The sequence below is a fragment of the Heliconius melpomene genome, chromosome 18, assembly GCF_056956725.1.
Source record: "Heliconius melpomene rosina isolate 202511_hmr_F chromosome 18, ASM5695672v1, whole genome shotgun sequence".
NCBI lineage: Eukaryota > Metazoa > Arthropoda > Insecta > Lepidoptera > Nymphalidae > Heliconius > Heliconius melpomene.
Window position 1 is genome coordinate 249,227 of NC_140406.1, and position 13,270 is coordinate 262,496.

General features: G+C 35.8%; 2 protein-coding genes across 11 annotated transcripts in view; one reads left to right on the forward strand and one right to left on the reverse strand.

The window, feature by feature from the left end:
* The window catches only part of fmt (phosphatase 6 regulatory subunit 1-like protein fmt), a 33,109-nt gene extending 25,267 nt beyond the window's left edge, over positions 1 to 7,842 (forward strand). Inside the window, exon 17 of the mRNA XM_085202253.1 lies at positions 2,876 to 7,842. Coding sequence (XP_085058379.1) covers positions 2,876 to 3,249 — 374 coding nt within the window. The 3' untranslated portion in view covers positions 3,250 to 7,842. The remainder of the gene's footprint in view (positions 1 to 2,875) is intronic.
* A 126-nt stretch (positions 7,843 to 7,968) lies between these two features.
* Positions 7,969 to 13,270, reverse strand: part of Tomosyn (syntaxin-binding protein tomosyn) — a 158,667-nt gene continuing 153,365 nt past the window's right edge. For all 10 annotated transcript variants that reach the window (XM_085202242.1, XM_085202251.1, XM_085202250.1 and 7 more), the window contains 3 exons: positions 12,562 to 12,686; positions 11,822 to 12,021; positions 7,969 to 10,376 (listed from right to left, as the gene is read on the reverse strand). In XM_085202242.1, coding sequence (XP_085058368.1) covers positions 10,305 to 10,376; positions 11,822 to 12,021; positions 12,562 to 12,686 — 397 coding nt within the window. In that variant the 3' untranslated portion in view covers positions 7,969 to 10,304. The remainder of the gene's footprint in view (positions 10,377 to 11,821; positions 12,022 to 12,561; positions 12,687 to 13,270) is intronic.

Here is a 13,270-nt window from a genome sequence, read left to right on the forward strand (position 1 = left end):
TATCTAACCACGTCGATGTGACATCATTATATTTTACACATTGCTGACGACCTAAGAGATAGGAGCGAAACCAGCTTAAGCCTCAGAAGAGACGTTAACTGCACGAAGAGAGCCCAGAAGTATATCAAAATCACCACAGTTAAAAGCGCTGCTGAAATCCAGCAGTACCATTACAGTGAGCTTGGTGTTATCCATAGCACATCGAATGTCCTCCGTGATATTCAGCAACGCACTAACCGTGCTGTGAAAGGATCGGAAACCGGATTGGTAAGGACACAGTAGGTTGTTAAAGGAAAGGAAAGAATACGGCTGATTATTTACTAAGGATTCCAGGACTTTGGATAGGATTGGAAGGATAGATATAGGACATGGCAGGTATTATTATCAACAAAGAATACAATTCAACAATTTTAATTCAATAATTGTCATTTTACACCTTCGATTTCCTGACGATGTAGTTATAATGGCCGAATCGCTGCATGAGTTAACGGAGATGCTGCAAAGCCTAAATGTTTCTTCCAGACGGGTGGGTCTAAGAATGAACTTGGATAAGACTAAGGTCAAGTTTAATTCATTTGTACGGAAAACTTCGTCAAATCTTCGACTCGCCACTACCGCAATGCCTGAAATCTCGGGCATTCGACCAGTGCGTTCTTCCGGTCATGACGTATGCGGCGTTATGGCGGAGACATGAACTCTAACGAAAGACCTCGTCCATAAATTTCAAGTCGCTCAGCGCGCCATGTGGCGGGCTATGCTCGGTGTATCTTTAAAAGATAGAATCCGAAATGAGCAAATCCGGAGGAGAACCAGAGGTACCGACATAGCTGAAAGAATTGGTAAGCTGGTGGTGGCAATGGGCGGGGCATATTTGTCGTAGAGCCGACGACCGGTGGGACGACCCCGTGCCAGATGGACCGACGACCTAAAGAGATTGGCGGGAAGCGGATGGGTCCGAAGAGCTGAGGATCCAGTGTGGTGGCGAGAATTCGGGAAGGCCTATGTGAACATACATAACAGTGCTGAAGCACTGGATAATAGATGGCAGTCCATGATGATGATGATTTAACCACATACCCATATATTTAACATTATTAACTTGTTGTATGGGGTTTTATTACTAATAATGTAACGATTACCTCTTGGAATTTCTCTACATTTAACATTTACTATGAGATATACTTAATCAAAGCTCTTCTATTAATTTAACCAATGAATAATAATATTCTATTCTTTTACACCAAATCTCTATTTAGATTGGTTTTACGTACTATGTACTAGATGTATGCGTGTAGAACGAAATCGTCTGCATACCGTGATATAAAAACATTCTTATTAAATTTACAAATTTTGTCAGCGATAGTAAATAACAAAAGGGACAAAGTGTCTCTCTAAACCAATCCAATTTTTGTAACACGCGATATGTCTTCATAATCATTGATTTGAATAGATAATTTTCTAAACATGTTTAGAAATTTTCATAGACATATTTCAATATCTGTGGAAATGCATCCACATCCGGCATCCGGCATCATCCAAAATTTTCATGAGACTATAAATATTGACATTATTATAGGCATTAGCCTATAATAATGTCAATATCGATAAAGCAGTCTAGCCTGTTTGTATACGAGTAACTAGCCTAGTTAAATTATCACTACAGGATCTGGACGTTCTAAAACCTATAATTTTAAGAATATCATTTGAAAAATAATTACTTTGTTCAAAAAAACCATTTCAATCTACGAGTGATTATGAATGAATAACGAATGAATGCAATAACTTACAAATGCAGGATAATAAAGCAGTCGGTATATATGCATCTGAAGAAGTATGAAAGAGTATAAACATGGAAGTCCATGTTTGGGTATACAAACAATCTTAATATATCTCCACTGGAAAGGAACAAATCTATAATATATCACAAACTTATTATTCAGAGAAATTAATATGGTCTTACCTCATTCAATAAGTAATTTGATGTATCCTTGGAGCAGTATCTGACTTCTTCAAACAGTTTAATTCTTGCATCGGAACTGTCGTTTGCAGTTTATTGTTTTAAGATGAGAAGTAGATAATGTTGGGAAATTCAAGGTAACTGAGTCTGGAGCCAGATCACACAGGAAAAATTCGGCTACCTTTCTATATATAATAGCGATTCCACATCTCTCTTTAAAAAATACAATTACCAATAACATCACAATATTTTTCCCATGATTCATATCTACTTCGTCTTACTTACTTACTTACCTTACTGACTCCTGTAACTTAGCATGTTATGAGTGGGATATATTGTTAGAAGTAGGATTTTTTCAGAATTTTGCCAAAGCCAAATGTCTTGTACCCACTAATGTGACTAAGGCTTAGGCCTACATTTTGATTTATGTAATTAACATATACTGATATAAATAAAAGTAATAACTTCATCAGCAGCTGTGTTAATTATATTTTTAAACAGTTGTATGCATTTTGATTGTCTTATGATATATAGTATTTAGTGTATTCAAGTTGCTGTGAAATAAATGTTTTATATTAGAGTCCAATTAGCCTTTTTGAAATTTATTTTCTTAATTTTAGTACAAAATCTAAAAAAAGATCATTTTTTTTTATTTTTACTACTCAAAACCAAAATTAAGCATAAAAAATTATGTTAAAAATATTTTTTTACATGATACAGTTTTAATTAATTCCTGAAAAATTCAAATTTAGTGACTTATAGGTTCTTAAAATGACCGATTCAATTGCGCAATCAATATTCCAAGTCGTCATTTCTTTCTAATGTATGTTATTAGATGATTTTTTGTGTCTCATTTTAATTATATTTATAAATAATTTATTGTTTTCATAATAAGTAAATAAAACTGTTATTCCACAGACTCGCAAGAGCAAGAAGAGTTGAAACAAGGAATGCAAAACATGCACGTGAGCGGGTTCGATGATGACGACAAAGAAACTCTCACGTTTATACTGGCACAGAAAATGCTAGACGCCTTCCAGAATATGAACTCCGATACAACTGACCCCACAGCTGACCTTTTAGCTGACCCCTCTACAGATCTTCAATCGATTAACCCCCCTAGTGACTCCCCGGTTAACCTTTCTAATGACCCCTCTGTCCACACCACGGCGACCCCTAGTGACCCCCCAGTCGACCACATGACGACTAAAAGTGACCCATCAGTCGATCCTTCAGCGACCTCTGCTAATCCCTTGCAAGACCCGCCGCCCAGTACAAGCCAGGAAAGGTGATCTTTCCCCATACATTTCTACCCCTATACAGAATTAACACCGTTTTACTATTAATTATGTTAATTTTCTACCCCCATCGAGTACTCCGTCAAGTAATCACGAACAAAATGTTTTAGTTAAATGTTACAGTAACTTTATAAGTAATTGTATTTTTTATTTTAAATAAGTGTTATTCCACACCAAGGATAGAAAAATATTTTGGGAAACGTCTTGAAAGTTGAACGGTAACCAAGCCATACGTGGCGCGGGTTTCAAATCCCGCTTTGTTCAAATGTTTGTACGTTTTCTAAAATCTTAACTCTACCTTCATATGTATTATATGTAATAATATAATGCAGTTTTAATACAATAAGCCATTTTTGTCCATATTAGTATTTGTATTTTGTAAATTTGTGACTTAAAACAGTGCTTCTTTTATAAACTTTGTATATAAAGTAAGTATTCGTATTCATATATCCATATTTCACTATTATCACCATAACCAGTTGAGAAAGGTACCGGTTGTGACTGAGATCTAGTATTACTGAGAGGCCGTACTCGAGGAAGTTGGGATCATTACAGAGAAATACTGATGAGATTGCCACTTATCACAAACGGTATTTTTCTCGACTCGCTGTAGTATGTAGTAGTCTACGATCTGTGATGTCGAAACATACATTTATTTTACATTGTCCATACTTCATTATATGTATGTTGATTTCTTTAATTCCTTATTGTTAAAGTTTTAGTTGAACCAAATTTAATTTTAGCTTTGTATGTTTGTGTGTTTAATCTGTGGGTAATAACGAGTTATATATATACATGTATTTAAAAAATATATTTAAGTATTTGCTAATAATATGTTCAAATGAATGGAGAAGAGTGCCTATAATTTTGGCTTTAAACAAATATTATTTACATTTTGTTACACTGGACTTTGTTAAACTAAAAACATATAAAAATGTTTTTATAAAAAAAATGAGATATTTGATATCTATTTTGAATATATCTCGGGTGGACTTATCGTTTTTTAAATTTAAAGTCAATGAAGTATCATTTTTATTACTCTGTGTTGTGTTCCGCCACACAGCCCAGTCCACCTACGATATTGAAATATGTATTTACGAATATTTATTTTACTGATTTTTAAATTAATTAACATTTACAAAGACTATTGTTAATTATTTTCTATTGTGATATATGGCGATTGCTACATATAATGCGAGAAGAAAATTTCATATATTTGGGAAGCATAATATAAATAATTGAAACGTCGTATACTTTACAACAAGCAGTAATACAAATTAAATAATTAATCAACTTGGGGCAATTATCGGCACCTCTTTCCGTAATGCGTCTTTTTTATTTACTTTTTTAATTTTAAAAGTCAACAGTCAATTTTTTCCATTGAACCTTTAAATGAAATCTTGAGCTTATATACGTAAGCGTCTCTCAGTGAAGTCGTACTGTGATCTCGTGTAAATAGCTTGTCCGTGTATGTTTGTATGTATGTCTATAGCCATCGTTAATCTCTGTGGAATATACTATTGTGGTATACGGCAATAGCCACGTATTATAAATAACTAATACGTGTTCGCGAGAGTCATCAACGTGCGCAATTATCGCCGTCTCATTGCGTAACGCGTCTATCGCATCATTTTAAGTATAACATTTTATTCGGTGTTGATATTTAAGATCGCTTCGGACGGTCTCATACGTGTTCAATTGAAATCCATTATATTATAGAATATTTACGTTACAACATTGTATTACGTAGGTTATTTGTAGAGGGGCCTGTTCCCTGTGTGCACGTAGAAGCCGGTAAGTGCCATCATGATTGACAAAATATATTATCTAAGTATTCAAGCGTGAAATGTGTCTACGAAAATACAAATGAGTCTAGATGTTACAAGAGCGGAGAAAGGGTTTTGTAAAATCGTGGTGGATGGTCCCCGTGGTAAAGAAAAAGAATCCAATTAATTATGTTTTAAATATGTATTATTATGAACAGGCCTCCTCTAGCGTCATCGTCGCAACCATATCGAAGATTATATCAGTCGACATATCGATTACGCTGATTATCAAATTCAAAATGTTCTTTATTCAAATAAACTATTACAATCACTTTTGAATCGTTGAATGTACATGTCAACAAAAAGCTATCACCGGTTCGGAAGGCAGTTCTGCTGAGAAGAGCCGGCAAGAAGATCAACAGTTGCTCTTTTCAAAGTCAATGGTATACTTAGTTTAATTATTACATAGCTGGCAGCTATCCTGCCTGACATTGAATAGATATTAATTCCATACACGTTTATCCTCTAAATATTCTTGAACAGTGTAATAAGCCTTACTTGTTAGAATTTTTTTTACAGATATTTTAAATTTTAGTACACATATATTGGAGGCGAATACTTGGCGTAACAATCTTCTAATAATAAAACTGACGTCGGTCGTGCATTTGAAATGTATGTGTGATTATCGGAATAGTAATGCCCGCTCTTTAGTATCGACTAACAAAGTAAGACATCTCTATATTAACGTACTTTTGTATGAACGTCGATTTTGTTTTAATATCAAATATTTATCAGTTTTTTACTTTAAGTGAAACCTAATTAATTGCTTTTTTATACAACGTGCGATAAGCAATGGCATATTTTATAGTTGTTTCTGTATGTAGATACATTTATTGAAATTTTATTTGTATAATGTGAAAGAGTCACCTGCCTCACGTGCTGTGAATTTCAATTTCTCCTATTAGTCTATTATTTTCAGTATTTTTTTTGAGATATTACATAGAAATGAATAATAATACTTGATATGTAACTAGAGACACGACATTACGTACATTGCCTTTCGGCTCATACTTGTAGTAGCGACACCCACAGCGACACTCACACGCACTTCTTCGTTGAAATCCTTTGCAAGGATCGTAAATTGTAAATAGATTTCACATGCAAGGTTATGTTCTAATACCATTTCATAACTAACACTATTAACACTAATAAGTACTTAAATTAGTAACACTACTACTGATTCAAAGCCGCCTAATCGTAAACGGCTCGATTTTTTTTTTATTTTAAAACTAAAATATATTCTAAGGAGGAATGGAATTTATTAAATTAATTAATAAAAATGATGACTGCAATTGATTATATATGTCCTATTTGTTTTTTAACACGGTATCTATGTATGTTTGTAACGGAACAATACAATAACTGTTGTAACCTTAGTTGTTAACTATCATTGACCTTGAGCACCACGTGCTTGTGATGTGCCAACTGAGGTGCACTCGAGACATCGCTCCTGCATTCATTCGTGTTTCAAAATATCGATTTAATAATATATATTGCAGTCAATTTATATTAATTAATTTTATAAATATGTTCAAAGTCGTGTTTATTTAACATAGAAGCGGTGTTTCGAAACACGCGCCCCTTAGCACCTAAACCAGCTAAATGTAAGATTATGTTCGTTGTACTCGTCCTTGTACGTACTACGACGCTTTAAAAGTATTAGAAAAAATAAAATTGCTATATAATAGACATAATTTAAACATGTCGGTTGTTTTGCAACTTACTGTACACATATTTCATCGTATTTAGCAATAAACAGTGTAAGTGTTAGTAGTTAGCGTTAAGCGCCGTGAAACGTAAACAAGGATGTCTGTCTTCATTGTTGTATTTAGAGACTTTTTGAACGTGATGCATTCAAATCAATTTTCTTTCACATCGATATTTTAAATTTAAAAACAAATAAATCGAGAGAATAATTTTATACAACTTGCAATTTACTTGAATTTGTATAGGAACTTGTGATATTTTAGTAAATAGTTTTTAAAAAAAGCTGAGGTTTAAAGTGTCTCTGAATAAGTATTTTTTCAGCAATTGATAGCTGTTGGACGAGTGGACGACGCGTTTGTGATATTGTAGTAGACCACTACTACCCTCGAAGTCGCCGCAAGCGCCGTCCGCTGTGTTGGTAGCGCTTCGTTATGGATTATGTAAATTTTCATTCCCTTTATGAATAGTTTTGGTAAAATATGAGCTTTATATGCACTGCGTTGTACGCCATGTACCTCGTTCTGGAGTTCGGCCTTGTTTTGGATGTGATGAGACATAGGATCAAGGGACGCCGGAGCTCGTCGATGGTAGCTAAGTGTGATGTAGAAACTTAGATATTTTATATTAAGCTTCGTGTATATTATAAAGTGGGCCAATTAAGGAGTATGGTTTATCCCGGAACATACACTCGTCATCTGCTACTGTCATTAAACGACCTCAGCGGAGAAATGTACAAATTTATTTCCTCTATAATATTGTAATGGAGTATTGTTTTATTTTATATTATTTAGAGATCGCAGGGCGTCGTCGTGGACGCTAAGTTCCACGCCGCTTGGTTGTACCAGGTGGTTGGATGCGGTCTGCTAACGAGAACTGTGCCTTCCGGGCAGCGGGTCGCGGTACTCCCCACTCCTCTACACGCCCTTCTCCCCTCCACTTGCCACACGAGCCCTCCGCCGCTCCCGTCCGCCCGAGACATAATAAATGCTCGTATTGTATTCTATTGTATTTATTATATCATAGTTAAAAAGTTTTATTAAAAAAGTTGCTCAATTATTGTTGTTTTATTAGACAACCCATTCAACCAACCATTTGTGGTTGTCCATCTCTAGCCCGTGGTGGGTGCCGTGGGTGCCGTGCGCGCGTTGCTCTAGTCGAGGGTTACAATGAAACACCAACGTTACTTTTGATATAATTTTATTTTCATATTTTATTTATATATAATGACTATAATCATCTACCAAACTAAATAATATAATTCAACAGCATACTTTATATACAATATGTATACTTGTAGTTCCGAAACTTCTCGTCTCGTCGAACCTTAAAAAAGTGACAGTCTAATGATTTTCAAAATAAAGTCGAAATGAACTACGTTTATTAAAGATTAACAATTAATAATTTGCCACAAGTTTTGGTAATTATTTATTTACAAACCTTACATTAAGTTAGTCCACTCGGGGCGCGGCGGCTCCCGTCATATAATCTGTTTACGCGAAATCAACACATAGACTAAATGTAATGTACAAGTCAGGAGGTTCCGAAGCCGTCGCTACAGCTCTAACATCTGCTAAATATAACAATTCCGTGACCGCTCGTCGTGATATTCCTCGAACAGTAAGTCCATGCCACGCGCGCACGAGCTCGGACGCGGCTACGATAGCGAGTGTCGTCGCTATTGTAGTGAACGTTAACAAGTTTATATAGGCTTATGCTTCAAAAACATTTTTAATAAATCATTTTAATTAAGTAACATTGAATAAGTTTAGTATTATAACAGATTGTCTTCTCTACGGGTCGGACACATTAGATACCTTTCTTGGGTAACCTACTTATACATAAGCGTTGGAAGCCACGCCCTGCTACCGTCGATGGCCGTTAGTCTCCGTTGTAAAAACATTCATCTTTATACGTGTATGTTCAGAAAATTATTTCTTTAATTTTTTTGATGTATAAAATAGTTGTAGTATTCTAGTACAACAGAGACACTGCGCACACGAGGCGACGCAGTGCGTTACTAATTTTATTTATTAAATTGCTTTATGTTTATTTATCTAATTATTTATAAGAGTAACCGATTGGTCCGATCTCGTCAGGCAAAGCCCGCGCTGTATTGCTATCGCTGGAGGCGGGACTCGCCCTTGAATACATTACTATATGTGTCCGGAAATAAACTAATATAAGAACAACGTATCAGGACAAAAACTTTATTTACTTAATTTATTAAACAAAAACACAGATAAAATAAATAATATGCGAAAGAAGAAACAAGAAAACGACGCCTCACGGCACGAAAACATGTTGAGAAGAGAGTAACAAAATTATTGTCATCCAATGCTTATATTTTCAATCATTTAAGTTTATATTATTTAGTTTAATTAGCACTTTACACAGACCAACATTCACAATGACTATAGTTAACTCGTCCGCTCGATGGACCCGAGCGCAGGACCGCCACCGCCGCCGGCCGCCGGCCACTCGCTCCCAGCGCCACTACGATACGATACGAACGTACAAAGTATAAAAACATTAATTTTAATATGTTAATGTTGTATTTACACGCGCGCGTGCTCCAACGTCCAAACGCTCGTCGCTAATTGAGTCATAAGTCCTTAGCGAGCTACTTCGAAATTCTAATACGCTTATTTTTATTTACGTTTTAAATTTAACTTAAAAAATAAACAATAGATTATACAGGGTGGAATTGTCAGCACCACTTTAAATGAAACCACAGTTTTAACTACTCTATAGAAGCCTAATTTAATTCGGGAAAAAAATAATTCCCAAAAATGAAAAAGTTATTTTTTCAAACAAAATAAATAATAAAATTATCGTTTTAAAATAAAACGCCATTTGTAAAGTATAACATAGGCACGCACACACTTACCTGTCAAATCGGAAACGTCGCATACGTATGTGTGCGTCACACAAAATACAGGTATGGATAAAAATGGCGAAATGAAAAAAAAATCCTACGTCCAAACTGTTGAGGAACCTTGATTAATTTCTTAGGTGTGGGTTTGAAATATATTACCCTATATGCAGTTTCAATAAAAGAAGCGCTGCCTCTTCCACCCTGTATAACAATAGAACACACAACATAAATAGAAAATTTAATGAAAGCATCTATAACAGAAATTACAAAATATGTGGGCGCCCGTCGGAAAGCCGGACGGTGAAGGACACGAGGCACAGAATAATTGAACGACTCGCGGCGGAGAGAGAGAGAGAGAGAGAGAGATCGCTCGGTGACTGTGTCACTGTGTGTGGAGGATTGTGCGCTTATTCAATATTAGTTACGCGCTATAACCCCGTATTCATAAACACCCTCCGCCCACTGCATAGAGGTGCTTTATGAATACCGAGTGTTAGTAATGTCCTACGTAAGGTTACTGAAGATCGCTAAGCTCTACGTGAAACGCCAAGACGGCTCTAATTCGTCAAAACACTCTGTCCTCGTCTCGATATGTACGCTCGTCTGTCGGTCGTCTCGTGGCAGGCACTACCGTCGCCCGCTCACAGCTGGTACCACTTCTTGTCCTTGTACTTGAGCATCAGCTGGTGCGCCGACGACGAAAACTCGGAAGCCTATAATTTACAATTATAAAAAATATTTTAAATGGCTTTTAACGTATAGAAGAAGGTGGTATTGTGGTCCCCACAAATATCGTGGCCCACTTTGATATTTGTTGTAAAACATCACGCTATCCAAGAAAATCGGGAAAAAGGCAGAGCGTTCCAGTGTTTTACGAAACAGTTTAAAACTTCATCCGCACGCAGCAGCACGCACTTTCCGCAGAATACTGAAGGTCGCTTAGCTTCGGCACCAAAGAGAACAAATGAAAATATAAATTTAAACAAATAATGCATTTCCTCGAGTGGGGATCGAACCCACAACCAGTCGCGTTTATACCTAGTCACAATTTGTGCCTCTGCGCCACGACTGGTCTCAATTGCAGTACGTTTTAATGCGTTGTAATTATATCAATAATTATGTAAATATCAAGTCATAGCTGCAGAGCCAGAGAGTTCGACATTATATTTAATTAACGTTGTCCTACACCATTTTTAAAGGAAATATGAATAATATTCAATGGCTATGGGATAATATTCTTTTTTTTGGAAAATATTTTGTTTAATAATATTTATATTTAAGAATGCTACATGATAGTAGAATAGATTACACTTGGGTTGCTTAGAAGAATCCAGCCGCAAACACTTTACATCATTTGAAAATCGCATACGGAATTGGGAAAATAATGGTTGCTAGCTCTCAGTCTGCTGCAAGCCCAAGCAAACCTGAATTTGCCTGTTTATATCAGGCAGCCCTTATCAAGTCATCTTAATGTTCATAATTTGCACTCATGTGTTTTTTTAACGAATTATATATCAAATATATATTTTTAATAGATAATTTTTTTTTCAATTTTTTTTCTCAGCACTATAACCCATGGTTGCCCGGAAAATAAAGCAGAAGTTGTCGTGATTTGAAATATTTTATTACAGTTCCGGTTGACCGTGAGAATAGACGATGAAATGCGCGTCGATGAAAATAAAATAAAATAGAAATGATGATTTTAATCATAGTTTAGTACATAAAACTATTTAAAGAAAAAAAATATTTAAAGATGAAATCATCTTTATTTTTCAAATGAAATAATGAATCCACGATATTGAGTCTTGAGTCTCTTGATATCATATATACAAATAATCATAAAAGTGAATCATAAATAAATATAAAACCGGTGATGTATTATCTAGATTTGTATTCCTTTTACTTTTCGTAATAGACATCAAACACTAAATGCACATATCAGCATAACTACATCTTGGTCCATATAAAATTTAGATATACAAATATTGTATTCGACTTCTTTAAATTTACACATTTAATAGTTCAACAGCTCGGTCAATAGAAAAAAGTCAAGTCAGTGTTAACTGACGGCGAGAGAATTTTTAAAACGCTTTTAATATTTTACTAATTTACACAGGTATCCCATACCTCTTACTTTTATAAATTTGGAGTATCTCACCTGCGAAGACATCCGCTCGGCGCGGTCTTCGAGCTGCGACAGCTTGTCTCCGCGCTCCAGCACAAGCTGGTGCGCGCGCGCCACCTCGCCCGCGGCCGACGACGCACGCGCACCCGCCGCCTCCAGCGCGCTCCCAGCACCTCCCGCGCCCGGGATGTGTTTGGCCACGCTGCGGCTCGGCTTGCCGCTGCTCTCGCCGACTGCACACGAGACAAACATGCTAGGAGTTATTGTCCTGTATAGTCCTAGGAAACTGGTCCCGGTCAAATATCACCTGTTATCTTAGGTGTTTATGAGCATTAATTCAAATAATAAAACGAAGAAGCGACAATTTTTTATAGTAGAAACGATTATCTTATTTATATAAAGATATTGCGTAATTACTTTAAAACAAAGTGACAAGAGTTAGATATCTGTATGGATGGAATTTGTATAATAAGCAGCCGTGTGTTCCCGGCTTAGAATAGGACTAAAGTACGTGTCGGAAAGTTACGTCACGGCAGGTTAAGTAGTGGCTTTACGCCACTGCGTTTCGCATTTGGTAATGCCGGGCTCCGGTGCCCAACCCCTACCCCTCACTGGAATATTCCAGGGGGGGGGGATGGGGGGGGGTTGTCTAACTACCATAATTGCACTCGTAACCAGTCGCGTTTACAGTCACATTTTGTGCCGATGCGCCAGGAATGATCTATAATAATATCTTTTGATAATAACATTAAAATTTCATCTATTAAGCTTACATAATTCTTCTCTATCTAGTGGTCTAGCGCCGCCTCCGAACAATCCTCTGAAGAAGCTCTCTTTAGGCGGCTCTGGCATATCCCGCGGCAAGAACAGCTCACCGATCATTTCATTTAACTGTTGACTGAGATGTACAACAAATGAGTTTATGGGAGTTTTATAATAGATGCTAATTACAATAAAAAAACTCATGCGCTGTTTCAAAATTGTTGTAAAATTATGTTGGTGTTTCGCCAAAAAATGAATTTGAAATACAGTGATCTTTTTTAAATAATGACACAATGCACAGTTATTACTTACGCTGTTACAAAAAGTTCATTGTTCTAAAACAAAAATATAAAGTAGTAGTAGTAGTAGTAGTAGTAGTAGTAGTTTTTTAATGCAAGCCGTAAGTATAGTCTAATGTTTAATATTATATATTTTTCCCTACGGAAATAACCTTTAAAATAGGACAAAACCCATTATAATCGTAGCAGTGGGATAGTTGCATCAGTTTTGATTACACTAAGTTAGGGACGTTAGGAGTGATAGCGCTTTATTATAATTATAAGGACAATTCTTCCAGACCTACATGCCTGAAACTATGCTACTACGGACTACGGACAAATTCTTGGTAGCGAATTTTTATTTGTTGAATAACTTTTATTTACTTTGCTAAAAAATCCTATCTCATTGTATTTATTAGACCAAGATTTAATATCATGGATT